General features: G+C 47.8%; 1 protein-coding gene, 1 long non-coding RNA gene and 3 other non-coding genes across 8 annotated transcripts; 4 read left to right on the plus strand and 1 right to left on the minus strand.

The window, feature by feature from the left end:
- Positions 1-735: 735 nt before the first annotated feature.
- Positions 736-4,487, plus strand: Rpsa (ribosomal protein SA). Its single transcript, XM_031344831.1, has 7 exons — positions 736-777; positions 1,362-1,527; positions 2,067-2,185; positions 3,084-3,329; positions 3,739-3,867; positions 3,971-4,136; positions 4,351-4,487. Exons 2-7 carry the CDS (start codon positions 1,395-1,397, stop codon positions 4,443-4,445), a joined length of 888 nt encoding a protein of 295 aa, XP_031200691.1. The 5' UTR covers positions 736-777; positions 1,362-1,394; the 3' UTR covers positions 4,446-4,487.
- Positions 1,698-1,853, plus strand: LOC116074054. The gene has a single exon (XR_004112036.1). It is a non-coding gene; the product is annotated as a small nucleolar RNA SNORA62/SNORA6 family (small nucleolar RNA).
- Positions 2,260-2,462, plus strand: LOC116074049. Its single transcript, XR_004112032.1, has one exon. It is a non-coding gene; the product is annotated as a small nucleolar RNA SNORA73 family (small nucleolar RNA).
- On the plus strand, positions 3,381-3,529 carry LOC116074055. Its single transcript, XR_004112037.1, has one exon. It is a non-coding gene; the product is annotated as a small nucleolar RNA SNORA62/SNORA6 family (small nucleolar RNA).
- A 2,618-nt stretch (positions 4,488-7,105) lies between the features above and the next one.
- On the minus strand, positions 7,106-9,253 carry LOC116072356. Of its 4 annotated transcripts, none has more exons than XR_004111410.1 (3): positions 8,505-9,253; positions 8,104-8,202; positions 7,106-7,662 (listed from the first exon to the last, which is right to left on the minus strand). It is a non-coding gene; the product is annotated as an uncharacterized LOC116072356 (long non-coding RNA). The 4 variants fall into 4 exon arrangements; XR_004111411.1 differs by having other exon boundaries at positions 8,569-9,250; XR_004111409.1 differs by lacking the exon at positions 8,104-8,202 and having other exon boundaries at positions 8,505-9,244.
- Positions 9,254-17,150: the final 7,897 nt, after the last annotated feature.

Raw genomic sequence — 17,150 nt, forward strand, 5'->3', positions numbered from 1 at the left:
TGCTCAAGTCCCTAATATAAAATGGTCTGGTATTTTCTAATAACCACAACCCTCCCATTGGCTACAAGTCATCTCTAGATTGAGACATGGAATACAGTATAAACACTTTGTAAATAGGTGGCTCATCCAAATTTCTCCCCACCCCCTTAAACACTTTGTACTCTTACTGGGTAACCACTATCTTGTAGCTCTCAAATGTAGGAAGGAGCTGGTACCGGAGGGGCAGGTGGGTAAGTGCGCCTGTAGTTAACTAGTTCTGACACAGGTGGCTCAGGCTTGAAGCCTGTTCTTCACTCAGCTGGCCAAAAAAATAATTTTATGTTACAGTCTTGCCCTTTATACTTTCAAGAAAACAGCCCAGAGATAAAGTCTGAATTGCCCGTCGGTAAACCGTCCTCCAGACCACGCGGGAACCCCTCAGGCTGTGCTTGCTGTACACAGGCCTGACTTCCACAAACGTCCCAACAAGACAACCAAGCTGCGGACTTCCAACCCCGTCCACCGGCTACTTCCACCCCGGTGGACGCAGCGACCGCTGCCGAGCAGGCGCGGGCGCTCTAACTTCCGCTCCGCGCGCGCACAGCGGGCCCGCTCGCAGAGTCTGCGCGTGCGCCGGAGGCTTTTTCCGGAACGGAAGCGCTCTCTTTTTTTTTTTTTTTTTTTTTTTTGCTTGACCTGCCTTGCTATTGGCTGGCTGTGGGTTATTTAAGGGCGTCATTTCCGGCCGCCAGTCCTTTCCGCGCTACCCGGGGACGGCTCCATACGGCGTTGTTCTTGGTGAGTCTCACGTGGGGTCCTCGGCGCCGCCGGACGCCGCGCTCTCGAGCTTCCCGCCCGCGGATGGGCGCGGAGGACGCCGAGGCTGCGGGTGCTGGGTCAGCTTGCCCGCGGGCGGCGGCCACGTGGTGGCCCGTGCTGAGGTGGGGCGGGCGCTACTCCGAGGCCCTTCTGCGTCTCGAGCCACGCTCGAGGGGCCTGTCGGCGGGATGTTGGGAAAAGTGCTTGTGAGGCGCACAGATGGTGCGGGAACTGGCGGTCAGCACCCCAGACGTGGCCGCCTTTGCGCAACTGGGCGTGCAGGGAAGACACGTTAGTCTGCGTGCCTGCGGAAGCGCTGATTTCCAACTGGCCAGGTTTTCTGTCTGCTCTGCTGCCAAAGCCACTTTCCTTAGTGATTAGGTGGCCAGAAAAGTTGGAAGGGTCGGAGGAATAAACACAACCTACTTCGGCTTCACTCAGATGTGCCGAGCCTAGTGGCACACGCCTTTAATCCCCTTCTCGGGAGGCAGGGTAATCTTGTCGGTTCTAGTCTTGGAAAAGAAAAAAAGAGGAAAAAATGGATGAATTATTCCTTTTTTTAGATTCCCATCGTAACTTAAAGGGAAACTTACACAATGTCCGGAGGCCTTGACGTCCTGCAAATGAAGGAGGAAGATGTCCTCAAATTCCTTGCTGCAGGAACCCACTTAGGTGGCACCAATCTTGACTTTCAGATGGAGCAATACATCTACAAAAGGAAAAGTGACGGTCAGTGCCCTATTGATAGTTCCTGACTGCGTGTTCTAGTGGGTACAGTGCTGGAACTGAATGTCAGGGGAGGAATACTACCCTGGTTTATGATAAATTCCCAGAGGGTGTGGGAAGGGAGCCAGAGGACGTGATGGAGGAGTGACCGGGGGAAGAGGCAGACAGAAGAACCTGCACACTATTAAAGCTCAGGGTGGAGGCCAGTCTTGGCCAGTGAACTTCTGAGTGTCGGAAGTGTGCCACATTGAATTTATGGCAGGATTTTCGCTAACACCAGTAGAGCTTGCCTCTGTGACTGGAGTTTGGTAGTGGTCACTGCCACATACGTACACTCTGCCTTCCTATGGTGTCCCTTTACAAGGCTGAGGTTAGCAAACCTGTCTGAGGCGCCCATTCTAAAGACCCACTTGTTGCCAGGTGTGGTGGTGTACGCCTTTAATCCTAGTGTTCAGGAGGCAGTCAGGAATCTCTGATGAGCCAGGTCTGCAGAGTGACCCTGTCTTGGAAAGGCCCCCAAAGAGCTCCATTTGCTGGCCTAGGTATCTACATCATCAATCTGAAGAGGACCTGGGAGAAGCTGTTGCTCGCAGCTCGAGCTATTGTTGCCATTGAGAACCCTGCTGACGTCAGCGTCATCTCCTCCAGGAACACTGGCCAGGTTTGTGGCATGGGCTTGGGTTTTGTTTGGGGGTGGTAATCCACAGAATACATTGGGAGTACATAGCAAAGTATCCAACGAGGACACCTCAGGAGGTCACTCTTCCCAGGGCTCTGTCCTAGTGGCGTAGGGGAGCATAGGCATTGCCAGTGATGTACAGTCCCTTTCCACAACGTTGGAGATGAAGCTGGGCTTTGTGCTCGCACCTGCATATTCCTACAACTTCTCAGAGTCCTGTGGACAATGACTGAGGAGGCAAACCATGCAGGAAACAGTCCTGTCGCTGAGTGACAGTGCAGTGTGTTTAAGAGGAAAGGCAATGTCAGCCACAAAATAACCAAGTTAAGTCTTTGCTAACTTGAGTATACCAGTTGTTAAATGAGATATGAGCTGTTGAAATTTTTGGTATGTGGTTAGGTGAAGAGTCCATGAGGTCCCAGGTCAGTTCCTTCACTTGCATGATGGCTTACTACCATTCGTAGTTCAGGTGAAGGAGATCCAATAGCAGACCTCCATGTGTGGGAATGATGTACTTACATATGTAGTAAGAAAACCACTCCCACGTTAAATAGCTATCCACTAGAGGAAGAGGAGGGATGCTGAGCTTGCTCTGTGTTGTGATATGTATTTGTCCGGGAGAGGTGTTTGCTGGGTACCTGTAACTGTCCTTTGAGGGCTTTGGGCAGGTGAGAAACTTGAAACTCCCACATGGACTTGCTTCATTCATTCCTGAGTCAGGTGCCTCAGCCTAGGGAGGTGATGTGCAAGTGCTCCAGTTAGCCTAGGAATGTGCTTCTGCAGAGTGCTGCTTTGGTGTTTCATAGGTGACTAGAAGTGGGTATCAACAGTTTCCCTGTGAAAGCATGAGTGATAATGCTGACTCAATCTCCCTTCCAAGCGAGCTGTGCTCAAGTTTGCTGCTGCCACAGGCGCCACTCCTATTGCCGGCCGCTTCACACCTGGGACCTTCACTAACCAGATCCAAGCAGCCTTCAGGGAGCCACGGCTTCTAGTGGTGACTGATCCCAGGGCGGACCACCAGCCCCTCACGGAGGCCTCTTATGTCAACCTGCCCACCATTGCTCTGTGTAACACAGATTCTCCTCTGCGCTATGTGGACATTGCCATCCCATGCAACAACAAGGTACTTGGTCTTGCAGAGTTGATGAAGGCATTGGGGAAGCTTTCACTGTCCCCTGCACATTGTTAGAGCTTGGAGTTGAGGCCACATGCTGGCTGATGAACTCACAAGTGTAGGTAGTGTGCTAAATGAGTGGCAAGGTTTTCGCTAACACCCCACTCTGATCCAGTGAGTGGAGTTTGATAGTAACCTTTGCTACAAATTTGATGCATGAACTATGGGCCCTAAGTGAATGTTAAGAGATTTGTTGTTAGTGTTTGGGGGAGTGGTTGTTTTGTGAGTATGTGCCCCATGTGTTCCTGTACCTGGGGTAGTGAGCTGCCATGTGAGTGCATGGAATTTAAGATTTGGTAATAAGGGGCTGGTGAGGTGAGTCGGGCTGGCTTATGTTTAACTACTGTCCTCCTTACAGGGAGCTCACTCAGTGGGTCTGATGTGGTGGATGCTGGCCAGGGAAGTACTCCGCATGCGAGGTACTATCTCCCGTGAACACCCATGGGAGGTTATGCCTGATCTTTACTTCTACAGAGACCCAGAGGAGGTAAGATTTAACTCTATGAAATGTTGGTGGCCACTGAGTGGATGGGCCACCTTTGTCTGGTTCAGTGAAGCTAAATTTGTCCATCCTGTGCTTTTAAAACTAGATTGAGAAGGAAGAGCAGGCTGCTGCGGAGAAGGCTGTGACCAAGGAGGAGTTCCAGGGCGAATGGACCGCACCAGCTCCTGAGTTCACTGCTGCTCAGCCTGAGGTCGCCGACTGGTCTGAGGGTGTACAAGTACCCTCTGTGCCCATCCAGCAGTTCCCGACGGGTGTGTATCAAGGCCAGGGAGGTTATCAGGCTGCAAGGGAGCTTACAGTGTGGGCTGTGAGCAGTGGGTAAGGCTTGCAGTGGCCCCCAGTGCACTGCTCCTGACTGGTTTGCAGGTGGATACGGTAGTGTGTCTTGACACGTTGACTTAGGTTGACTTGGGGAAAGTTATACTCTGTTCCTAGAACTGATTTTTTTTTATTTTTACTAAACAGAAGACTGGAGTGCACAGCCAACCACTGAGGACTGGTCAGCAGCTCCCACAGCGCAGGCCACAGAGTGGGTTGGAGCCACCACTGAGTGGTCCTGAGCAGAGGGAAAGGTGGAAGGAAAATAAAGTTCCTAAAAGCTGCCTCTTGTGGTCTTTACTGCAGATCTTACTGGATTGGTATTTGGCTATAGAACAGATGCATGAGGGAGAAGGGTGTGTTTCTCCCAGGTCCTACTGACCTGTGTGTTTTGTGTTGAACACTTAAGCATGTGAACACAATTTAGTTTTTAAGGTTTAACACTGTTGGTAGGCAGCTTTGGCATTAGCTTTACAGTGATAAGCTGCTTGGTGCCTCTGGAAATTTCATACATGTGATCTAGGTGTGGGGTATTTATTTTTAACACAGGGTCTCTGTTCTATCTGCCTCCAGACTGGAGAGAGAAAAAGCCTGTGCCACTGAACCTGGCCAGATTGGGATTTTATGTTCCAGGAACAAAGTTAATACTAAATCTCAGGATGAGGCCATCACTAGTTTTGGCAGCTAGTCTACTGATGCTGTGATGTAGGAATTTACAGTAAGTGGGTGGGATTGCAGGTGACATTCTGTGAGCTGCTGTGACAGGTAAAGAGGTGGCATTGCAGAAGTGGAGTACTCTGGAATCTTTAAGGGGCCTAAATTTACCTGGGGGTGGGGAGTTCTGTGTTTACCACTGAACTGCCTGTGAGCAGGATCTGGCCTGCCAGGGTATTCCCCAGTGGTGCATGTGGTGTCCCCAGCCTTGGGCTGGGAGGGGAGATAGTGGACTGATGCCCTTGAAATTGGGAACCATGGTTCTTAGACCAAACCAGTTACTGACAAGCCCCAAGATAGGTCACATCACTACAGAGCTAGTAGGTCTCAGGTCCTGGTAACGAGCAGACTTTCAGGATAAGCAAACTAAGGGTTGTTTGGCTCTGGAGGCCTGAAGAGGCCATACTGACAGGCATGGAGGAGGACACAGGTTTTCTCTTAGACCTTTCCCGTTGGTGCACCTAGATGGTGTGCTGGGCGGACTGGCCAGGATTTGCACTGGTTTTAGTTTTGAGCAATGCTTTGCTGTTTTCAGTCTAGTGGACAGATTCTGCTTTTGTATTTTCATGCAAAGATGCTCTGCATTTCAATATCTGTAGGTATACAGATATAAATTGTGCCCTTCGTAGGGATCTGTATTATCCACATTCTTGAATGTCATTTTCTACTTCAGAAGGAAACCTAGGCAGTTGAGGACTCATGGAGACTGCTTTCTTCAGGTTCATCCCCATTCAACAGACAAGGCACAAGAAATAAGACATTAAAATAGCAGTGGCAGCTGGCACAGGCGGGTCTTAAAAGATTTGGACAGGAGTGTTTTGTGTATCAGTACTGTAGCCAGGCTGGAGTTTGAGTGACTATAGTCACTACAGAAATAGTAAACATTTAAAGTCACCTCATAATTTTTTTCTGTGTGGAACAATTGACATTTTCTGGAGCTCTTTGCCTTTTTTATTTTTTCATCCCTTGACTTGGAAGTTCAATATTGATTATTGTAAAACAGCTTTACCATTTTGCTATTTAGCAATCCATGCTAAGGGCAGCCCTATCTCCTGCACTAAGCCACGGGGTGGGGTTGGACAGTTAGGAACCATCTTCCAGGAAGGACTTTTAATTCAGAGAGAAAACAGGCATCTGCTAAGGTGTTTGTATACAACCAAACATTTTATATCATATGAGGTTTAAAACAAGCTCTAGAGAAGAGATGGTCCTTAGGACTTGGTTGGCTCCAGAGGCAATTCCCAGTGAGAAGTTCCAACCAGGTAGTTTTGTATCTACTCATTCCTAAGACATAATAGGCTGTCGCCATAATGGCCAAGCCTCCCCATAAGGCACACAGAAGAATCCTGAGGGGAGGAAGCTAGAAGGCAGTAGGGAGAGAACAGAGGCAAGTCTGGAGGAACACTGGTGGCTACAAGGAGGAAGTCCCCCAGGGCGGCTCTAACTGCCTTCCACATTTTCCAGCCCAGGGTAGACCTCAGACCATCTCAAGCAGGGTACCTAAAGTCTAGAGAGTCTGAAGCCCATCCAGGATGAACCAAACTGAGTCCCACTGCCATGTTTTCCCAGATTTTGCATTTTAGTTAGAAAAAGCGGTAATGTGTATTTAACATAGTACTGTAGTCGAAGAGGAAATAATGCTTGCAAAATGGGCAAGAAATAAAAGATAAGAAAAGCTCCTAGGCTGGCAAGTTGGCTCAGTGGGTAAGAGCACTGACTGCTCTTCCAAAGGTCCTGAGTTCAGATCCCAGCGACCACATGGTGGCTCACAACCACCATAATGAGATCTGACGCCCTCTTCTGGTCTGAAGACAGCTACAATGAATTACTCCTGATTGAGCGGGCTGTCCTGAGTTCAATTCCCAGCAGCCACGTGATGGCTCATGGCCATCTGTACAGCTACAGTGTACTCATACACATAAATCTTTAAAAAAGAAAGAAAAGCTCCTGCTGAGATTGATGCTGGACTCTCACGGCTTCTGCCCTCTACAAAGGGCATCACTTTAGCCTGCCAGCCACGAGGCACAGTTCCTCAGGTACATACTGTTGCCGGCCTTTCTCCTTATTCCTCAGACACTCGTGGCTTACTTCCTGATGACTCTTCTCTGAACTTGAGACTGTCAAGTTAAAACTTAAATGGAGTAGGGAGATTCCAAATGTCAGGGAATGTTAAGGACCAAGACATTGGTAGGCTAAAGATAAAGCATAGAGGAATTTAGTAGAACTAGTTTGGTTCTTGTGCATTGGCCGTAGACATGGAACTGGTAGATCTAGAACAGAGTTTTTTGTTCCACCCTTGGCCAGGATGGAGTAGAGCCTGTCCTGGGAGAGGAGGAGGTGGGGGAGCCCTGGGGTTGTGGGGCTGGATATGCTCTTTAGGGCATGAACTCTGATGGAGTAGAGCCTGTCCTGGGAGAGGAGGAGGTGGGGGAGCCCTGGGGTTGTGGGGCTGGATATGCTCTTTAGGGGAGGAGGTGGGGGAGCCCTGGGTTGTGGGGCTGGATATGCTCTTTAGGGCATGAACTCTGAGCATTTTCTCTGTAGGGAGCACACCAGGAGCTGTACTGCAGACAGAATTCTTGCAAACCTGACCATCCCTCTCATTAATTCCTCAACTCAGATGTTCAGTCTGCAGCAGCATTTCAGGTATAGGCCCTGGGGTATGAGGGTCAGACAAGGTTGGTCCTCAGTCCTGTGGTCCTCCAGGCTCCCACGAAGATCTTAGTCAAGAGCTTGGAGCAGTGCCTGTGGAGGGAAAGGAGAAAGTGAGTGGGAGGACAAAGCTCCCCCATAGTCTCCAACTGACACTTGTAAAGAGAGATCTGTGTTAAAGAAAAAGTGCCAGACTGGCCAAGTGGCTCAACAAAGTGCCTGCCATTAATCCTGAGCGCCTGAGTTCTGAGACTGGATTCCTACAAGCTGTCCTGACCTCCTCACATGAACTCCGCAGTGGAAATGTGTATATAGGTATATAAAAGACTTCTTTAAAAGCCTCTCTGGGCCTCAGAGAAGCAGGGGAAGGAAGGGACAACAGATTTGAACCAGGTTTGCAGGTCATAGATCTTCCTGGCACCAACTCGTAGCTCAGGCTTCCACAGGCTTAGGGGTCCTGGGGTGGGCTATGTGGCTGGAGGCAGAAGGCAGCTTGGCTGGGAGCTGTGTGGCTGCCAGTGGCACCTATGGTACCTGGGTTTTTGTGTTCAGGTAGCCAGGGTTTACAGAAACACCATCCAGTCGATCACTCTCCAATTGTATTCTGTCAGTCACAACGGCCGCGCTGCTCACCTGTCAGTAACAAGTAGATCTGAGTGTCCATGCACCTGTCAGTAACACCCATGAGTGTAGACACAGGTCATGAGCTTATCCACAGGCTAGGGAACAAAGCATTTCTGGAAGGTGCTGCCATATATATGATAAAAGGGAGGTTCCTGGGGCTGGGAGATAGCTTGTGGTCAAGAGCACTTGCTGCTCTTGTGGAGGGCTCTAGCTCCAACGAATCTGATGCTGTCTGCTGGCCTCAGTGAACACCAGCACAATGCTTACATACAAATATACACAAACATGTATATATACACACACATCTCTACCTGACACGGAGCACCACTGAGGACTCCGGGGTAGGGAACAAGGCACGTAGCTGGCTCAGGCTACCTGGATTGTCGTTCACAGAGCGCATCAGTAGTCAGAGACCTCTAATACTGTAGCCTATGTTCATACAGGTCTGGAAACATCCACAGTATGATGGGAAACTGAGTCCAACCCAAGGCTTCATGCTTCTGTGGATGCAGCAGCCCATTCGCAGGGGCCTCCTGGATCTGCGCAGGCGGGTTCCGGGACTTGGAGACTATGTGAGCCCCATGCTGGTTGGGCTTTGTTGAGTCCCAGACCTGGTACTCAGGGCCCTGGATGTTCTCGCCCATCAGCTCTAGCTCTTCAGTTGGGTAGGAAGTTGGATTGGTCCTCACCCTACGTGGTTCCAGGTTGGGTGGAGGTAGGACTTTCTAGTGAGTATGTGTCTCCACTGCGCCTGCTCCTTGCCTCCCAGTTTCTGGCCTCCGTCGTCCTGGACTCACCCTTGGCCTCTCTCCGGGTCCCATGCATTCCTAGTGGCCCCAACCCAACCAGCTCCCAGTGTCTCCAGACTGGTCTTAAGAGTTCCTAACCCGTCCCCAACGGTCACCTGCCAAGCCTCCCCAACCCCCAACAGCTCCCAATATGCCCCTAAGGTTCACCAGTTAGCTTTTGACCGCCCGTAGCCTATCCCCAATAGTCATTCGTTCCCAGCCACACCCCTTTGTCCCCAACGGTCGCCAGCCTATATCCCAATAGCCTCAGTCAACTCAGTCCCCAGTCAACTCCAACAGCACCCACCCTGTCCCTCGCGTCCTCCAATAAATGCACCCCACCCCAGCCAGTCCACAATGGCTTCAGTTGACATCAAGGGCCCCCAGGCTTCCCCGCTGTGCTCCTGACCACCCTTCCCCATCAAGGGTTCTCAACTGTCTCCCCAAGAGGCCAGCTAGTTTTTAGCCTACCTGCCTTATGGGTCTGGGCTGGCCCTTGGGCCCAGAAGCCTTCCTGGAGGAGTTCAGGGTATGACCAGTGAAGAGCCTGGGTTGGGGCAGGAGCCTCTGAGGGTTTACATGGAGTGAGGTCCCTGAACGAGCCGTAGAGTCTGGGAAGGAATTCGGGGCTGAGCTGAAGCCCTGATACACAGCTGGGAGGAAAGCAGAGGCAGAAGCCACCAGGAGATCAGCAGATGTGTGGCTGCTGTTACTAGGCTCGAGGAAACAAGTCCAGACAAGTGGAGGACGACAGGGGGTTTCCACCTGTAATGAGATTTGATGCCCTTTTCTGGGATGTCTGAAGACAGCTACAGTGTGCTTACATATAATAAATAAAATAAATCTTTAAAAAAAAGGAGGGAGGGTGAGTTGTACTAGGGATGCCTCCTCTATGGCCAGCCCTCTGCCTCCTTTTACGGGCTCTGTGCCCAGAAGCACCACGCACAACTCCTAAAATGTCTCTGCAGGAGGTGAGGGCTTCCAGATTCACCATGCACACTACAAAGAAACAGACACTTGAGGCCCCAGCCCTTCGTCTCTCTTTACATCAATTCAAGTAGTTCAGCTACTATTTTATTTTATTTTATTTTATTTTATTTTATTTTATTTTATTTTATTTTATTTTGGCTTTTCAAGACAGGGTTTCTCTGCATAGCCCTGGCTATTCTGGAACTCATTTTGTAGACCAGGCTGGCCTAGAACTCAGAAATCCACCTGCCTCTGCCTCCCAAGTGCTGGGATTAAAGGCATGTACCACTACTGCCCAGCTTTATTTTTTTTAATAAAATAAAATTGTATTAAAAATTTAAATTTTATTTATACTATTACACTGTAATACATTAAATTTTAATCATATATTTTTATATATTTATAATTCTGTTTATGTTTAAATTTTATTATGTATTTGTCTTAGTCAGGTTTCTATTCCTGCAAAAACCATTATGACCAAGAAGCAAGTTGGGGAGGAAAGGGTTATTCAGCTTACTTCCACATTGCTGTTGATCACCAGAGGAAGTCAGGACTGGAACTCAAGTAGGTCAGGAAGCAGGAGCTGATGCAGAGGCCATGGAGGGATGTTCCTTACTGGCTTGCCTCTCCTGGCTTGCTCAGCCTGCTCTCTTATAGAACCCAAGATTTCCAGCCCAGGGATGGCACCACCCACAAGGGGCCTTACCCCCTTGATCACTAATTGAGAAAATGCTCCACAGCTGGGTCTCATGGAGGCACTTCCCCAACTGAAGCTCCCTTCTCTGTGATAACTCCAGCCTGTGTCAAGTTGGCACACAAAACCAGCCAGTACAATTGACCCCTTGTCAACCTGACACACAAACACATCACTATTAAGCCTTAACCCTTACTTTCTTATTTATCCCCAAGATCTAAATAACTTTAAAAGTCCCACAGTCTTTACATATTAAAGGTTCAATCAATTTTAAATGCCCAATATCTTTTAAAATTCAAGGTCTCTTAACTGTGGGCTCCACTAAAATACTTTCTTCCTTCAAGAGGGAAAAATATCAGGGCACAGTCACAATCAAAAGCAAAAATCAAAGTCCAACCGTCCAATGTCTGGGATCCACTCACGATCTTCTGGGCTCCTCTAAGAGTTTTGGTCACTTCTCCAGCTCTGCCCTTTGTAGCACACATCTTGTCTTCTAGGATCCAGATGCCTGTACTCCACTGCTGCTGCTTTTTGGTGGTCATTGCATGTTACTGGCATTCCCAAAACACTGCTGTCTTCTGCTGTAACTAGGCTTCACCAATAGCCTCTCATAGACTGTCTTCATGGTGCCAAGCCTCAATTCCTTTGCATGACCCCTTCAGCTTTGAACCATCAATTGCAAAACGAGGCTGCCCCTTCACCAATGGCCTTCCATGGCCTCTCACTGTGCCTAGCCTCAGCTGCTCTTCATGACCCTTTCATGACTTCAAAACCAATGCCACCTGGGTGACTCTTACACATTACCAAGTCCTACTACAGCACAAGGTACAACCTTGGCTATCTCTGGAACACAGCCTCTTTGTGCTCTCAGAAAGCACTCCCCAGAAGATGGCACCTCAGTGATGCTGGTCTCTTCTTAACCACTGCTAATTTCTTAGCTCCAGCTAACCAGCTTCAATAGTCTCAGTAATGCAAATTTTTCGCTTTAGTAGTTCTGATATCTTGTTAATCACAGCTGATTCTTCAGCCCCAGCTAACCAAAACCACAGAATCTTCACAATCAAAACAACATGGCCCTGATAAGAGTCTTTAATCTTCCCTCTGAAATTTCACAAGCCAGGCCTCCATCTCTGCACAGTTCTCAACATGATCTTCCAAGCTCCTACAGAACATCCCACAGAGTTCTTAACAACCAGTGGCTCTTCTAGCTCAAAGTTCCAAAGTCCTTCCACAGTCCTCCCCAAAACATGGTCAGGTTGTCACAGGAATACCCCACTATGCTGGTACCAATTTGTCTTAGTCAGGGTTTCTATTCCTGCACAAACATCATGACCAAGAAGCAAGTTGGGGAGGAAAGGGTTTATTCAGCTTACACTTCCACATTTCTGTTGATCACCAGAGGAAGTCAAGACTGGAACTCAAGCAGGTCAGGAAGCAGGAGCTGATGCAGAGGCCATGGAGAGATGTTTCTTACTGGCTTGCTTCCCCTGGCTTGCTCAGCCTGCTCTCTTATAGAACTTAAGATTTCCAGCCCAGGGATGGCACCACCCACTAGGGGCCCTACTCCTTTGATCACTAATTGAGAAAATGCCCCACAGCTGGATCTCATGGAGGCACTTCCCCAACTGAAGCTCCCTTCTCTGTGATAACTCTAGCCTGTGTCAAGTTGACACACAAAACCAGCCAGTACAATATTAAATATTATATATAGAATATGTATATTATATATATTTAATGTAAACTTAAGAGGCAGTTGTGGCCACTTTCAGGTTTTTTCATCCTCTGAGAAGAACTGAGGAATGATCAGAGGAGTCCACCTGCAAGCCTCCGCCATCCACAGTGTGGCTGAAGTCCCTAGGCCAGCATATGGACGTGAGCCTTGTATCCAGGGAGCCTCTCTCAGGTGCATCTAAGCCTTGGCATCAAGAGTTACAGTTAGTGCCTGCCCTGTGACTGACAGGCACACAGGTGACATTTGGTCCCACCCCTCTGGGTACAAACACTGTGCAGCCTCCTGTCATAGGCGATCTGGTGTGGCTCAAGTCTCCAGACCAACAACATTAAGGGGCAAGACATAAATGCCACAGGCTTAAGAGATGAGCTTTGGGGTTCTGTCCAAAGCCCAGAACTCTTTGTATATGTCAATCAGTTGCACAAAAATATAGGTGGCACTTAAATTTTTTCAATTAGGTATAAATTTAATATTTACTTTTGCTTTATATGTGTAAGTGTTTTGCCTTCATGAATGTTTGTGCACCACATGCATGCATAGGGCCGGCAGAAGGCAGAAGACAGCACTGGATCTTCGGGAATTGGAGTTACAGAATTGTTGTGGGCCTGCCTCCCATGTAAGTGCTGGGAACCAAGCCTGGGCCCTCTGCAAGAACAGCCAGTGTTCTTAACCACTGAGCCATCTCACCAGCTCCAAATTTAATACACACACACACACACACACACACACACACATGAATGTATATATGTATAGTATTATATAGTACATATGTAAATTGTCTCAGTTTGGGTTTTGCTGCTGTGAATGAGACACCATGACCAAGGCAAGTCTTATAAAGGACAACATTTTATTGGGGCTAGCTTACAGGTTCAGAGGTTCAGTCCATTATCATCAAGGCAGGAACATGGCAGCATCCAGGCAAGCATGGTGCAGGAGGAGCTGAGAGTTCTACATCTTCATCTGAAGGCTGCTAGCAGAATACTGGCTTCCAGACAGCTAGGATGAGGGTTTCAAAGCCCACGCCCATGGTGACACACCTACTCCGACAAGTCCATACCTTCTAATAGTGCCACAATCTGGGCTCAGCATGTACGAACCACCACATAAATATATACACATATCTCTTTTAAAAATTCAAATTATTATTATATTTCAGATGTGTTTCACAGTGCAGACCACACTGCACTGGAACTCACGACACAGCCCGTGCTGGTCTGAAATGTACTATGTAGCTTAAGCTGGGCTTGAACTTGCAGAACTGGTGGCTCAGCCTCCTGAGTGCTGGGTTGAGCTCAGGTTGAGTCGTCCCATCATGCCTCATTGTTTGCCTCTTTCTCTTTAACACTATTGCATAGCAGCTTTTGGATGGAGGTGGGTGTTAACATGTGTGATATTTCTTTACCACTTAATTTAAAAAGTGCATATTTTCCTTTTCTTTCTTTAAAAAACAAAACAATACAGGGTCTCACTATGTAGCCCCAGCTGGCCTGGAACTCACTTCATTATGTAGATCAGGCTGGCTGCAAATTCACAGACATCCACTTGCCTCTGCCTGCCAAGTGCTGGAATTAGAGGCATGCACTACCACACCTGGCTTATAAATTATGTGAACTGATTGTGTGTTTGTGTGCACAAGTCAGATGGCAGCCCTGGTGTCATCCCTTTTTTTTTTTTTTTTTTTTTTTTTTGACAGAGTGTCTATGTTCTCAACCTGTGAGTCACAACACTGTTGAGGCTCAAAATCCTTTCACAAGAGTCCCCCAAGACCATCAGAAAACACAAGATATTTATGTTACGATTTATCACAGTAGCAAAAGTACAGTTATGGAGTAGCAACAAAAATAACTTTATGGTTGGGGGTCACCACAACATGAGGAACTGTATGAAAGGGTCACAGCATTAGGAAGGTTGAGAACTACTCCTCCAGAGCAAGGCGGAACATGAGGAACTGTGTTAAAGGGTCACGGCGTTAGGAAGGCTGAGAATCACTACTCTAGGTGGTCTAGGTTCCTGCAAATAGGTTAGCTAGACTGGTTAGCCGTCAAGTCCTAGGGATCCTCCTGTCTTTGCCTCCCAGTGTGAGGATTACAAGTGTGTACTACCATGTCTAGATTTTAAAAAAGGATTAGTGTAGCCGGGCAGTGGTGGCGCACACCTTTAATCCCAGCACTTGGGAGGCAGAGGCAGGCGGATTTCTGAGTTCGAGGCCAGCCTGGTCTACAGAGTGAGTTCCAGGACAGCCAGGACTACACAGAGAAACTCTGTCTGAAACAAACAAACAAACAAACAAACAAAAGGATTAGTGTGTGTGTGTGTGTGTGTGTGTGTGTGTGTGTGTGTGATATCTAATGCTCTGGACTTGCACACACTTGGTGCACATGAGCTTAAAGTATTTTTATGTATGAACATAAAAATAAAATTATTTTTATCAATAAAGAGATCTTCACAGCAAATGGGAATCTGAGATGCAAGTTCAAACCTACTTGGAGGGTGACGTTAGTTTCTGGAACCACTTAGGTAGAAGAGTCAGCTGTTTTTCCACCACTCCCAAGGGCAAGCATACCTAAGAATTATCCACCACTTAAAGAGACAGGCTGGAAACCTCCAGAAATATGGATGCACCAGTGCAAGGGTCTAGTCTGAATAACAAGGTTAAGAGGGCTTGGGTGTCACAGACACAGGTTCTGTTGTGAGAAGCTGCATTGCTCCTGGAGCAAGAGGAGAGGCTTCCCCAGGAAGTAAACACACAAGTCTTAGGAGATTCCTGAAATTTACAGGGTTCGTGAGACCACCCCCCTCCCCAAGGTTATAAAGTCAGCCATGATTGCTGAACAAATATACTCTCAGACAGGTTGCAAACTGTGCTGGGAGCTTTAGGGATGCTGGCTTTGTGGGTTGTTAACCTGTACTGGAGTGGTGATCCACCTTCCCTGGAGTTATTCATGTTCCTGTAACTCATCCTGTCCCTTGTAAATAACATTCATAAACTTGTTAGTTCACTGAACCAGACTTGGGTGAGTCGAATTGCTCACTTTGTTGTCAATGCTTTATCTAAGTGAATATATGTTTGTTTACATTTCCCTAGGAAAAGTCACACAACAGCCACCCTACTGGCTTTTATTCAGTGCATGGTTCGAACCCAGGGTTATCCGTATCCTAGACTGTACCAACAGAGTTACATACCCAGCCCTGAACTCACAGAGACCTCCTGCCTCGAGTGCAGGATGATAGGTGAACATCGCCATGCCCAGGTCATCCTGGATATTTAATACTGTGATAAAGAACAATACTGTCACAACATAGAAACTCTTGGACAGTCAGTCATAGAAACTCTTGGCCCAGACTTTGACTAGTTCGTGATCTCTGTCAGAATGTCCGTCACCTGCTGTGGGACATGATAAGGTTTGGGGACTGTTTTGGTTAATATCACAGCTTTATGTGACCGTAAGGTCGCAGGGGCACTCCAGGAAGAGCCATCCTAATTGAATAGTAGCATTCTATGCCCTTCAATGGTTGGTACTGACTTACTCTGGCTACCAGGGGGCAGTGCAGTACCATGGTTGCCAGCACAGACCCCCCCGCCCCCCATTCTGATCCGAATTAATTCTGTTTCCTGAGGCGCAAGCCTTTAATCACAGTTCAGGCATGAAGAGTTTCTAGTTTGCTTTTTGTGGCTGTGATTAAAAACAGAACAAAACAAATCAATCAAAATCCAACTAAAAGCAACACAGGAGAAAGGGTTTTACGATTCCAAGATATTGTCCCATACGGCAGGGAAATCGCAGAGGCTGAGACAGTTTACCTCAGTCAAGTTTAGAGATAAATGGATGCACCCAGGCTGCACGCTGCCTGTTCACTTGATCACACTTAGCTATAATTCTGCATCCCAGAACCCCCTATCCAGGACCTGGGGCTACCCACAAAGGTTGGCTCAATTAACAATCCGGACAATCATCCAAAGATATTTATGTCCACAGGTCAATCTGATGGGGTCAATCCCCCAGCCGAAACTCCCTTCTCAGCTGATTCTAAGTTGTATCAACTTGACAGCCCACTCTATGCAGCACAAGCCAGGGCAGTGAATTTGAGGTCAGCTCGAGCAACACAACAAGACCCAGTCTTTTTTTTTTTTTTTTTTTTTTTTTTTTTTTTTTTTTAAGATTTATTTATTTATTATATGCAAGTACACCATAGCTCTCTTAAGACACTCCAGGAGAGGGAATGTCAGATCTCATTACGGATGGTTGTGAGCCCCCATGTGGTTGCTGGGACTTGAACTCAGGTCCTTCGGAACAGCAGTCAGTGATCTTAACCTCTGAGCCATCTCTCCAGCCCAAGACCCAGTCTTAAAAATAAAAACAAGACAAGTTGTGGTGGCACATGCCTGTAAGTCCAGCAGTTGGGAGGAGAGGTAGGAAGATCGCTGTGAGTTCAAAGCCAGCCTGGTCTACAGAGTGAGTTCTAGGACAGCCAGGGCTAGATAGTGAGATTCTGACACACACACACACACACACACACACACACACACACACCAAACCAAAATACCCTCCCTTCCCCTGAAGAAAACCCAGTAAAAACAAGTAACAAATACAGAGACAAGTGCATCTCCACCCCATTTCTTTGTGATTTTAAGGAAATTTTGGCCATTTCTTTGTGATTTTAAGGAAATTTTGGCCAGGGCAAGTCCAGCTCCAGGGGTTTGATGCTGTCCTCTGGCTTTTGTAAGTACTGTGCTCACAGGCACACCCACCTCATTAAAAAATAACATCTTTCA

The sequence above is a fragment of the Mastomys coucha genome, unplaced genomic scaffold (genome assembly GCF_008632895.1).
Source record: "Mastomys coucha isolate ucsf_1 unplaced genomic scaffold, UCSF_Mcou_1 pScaffold23, whole genome shotgun sequence".
Classification (NCBI taxonomy): Eukaryota; Metazoa; Chordata; class Mammalia; order Rodentia; family Muridae; genus Mastomys; species Mastomys coucha.

Coding starts and splice junctions, on each gene's coding strand:
- Rpsa (XM_031344831.1), top strand. CDS start 1,395: ATGTCCGGAGGCCTTGACGTCCTGCAAATGAAGGAGGAAGATGTCCTC. Junction 3,330..3,738: donor CCATCCCATGCAACAACAAG/GTACTTGGTCTT, acceptor TCCTCCTTACAG/GGAGCTCACTCAGTGGGTCT. Junction 3,868..3,970: donor TCTACAGAGACCCAGAGGAG/GTAAGATTTAAC, acceptor TTTTAAAACTAG/ATTGAGAAGGAAGAGCAGGC.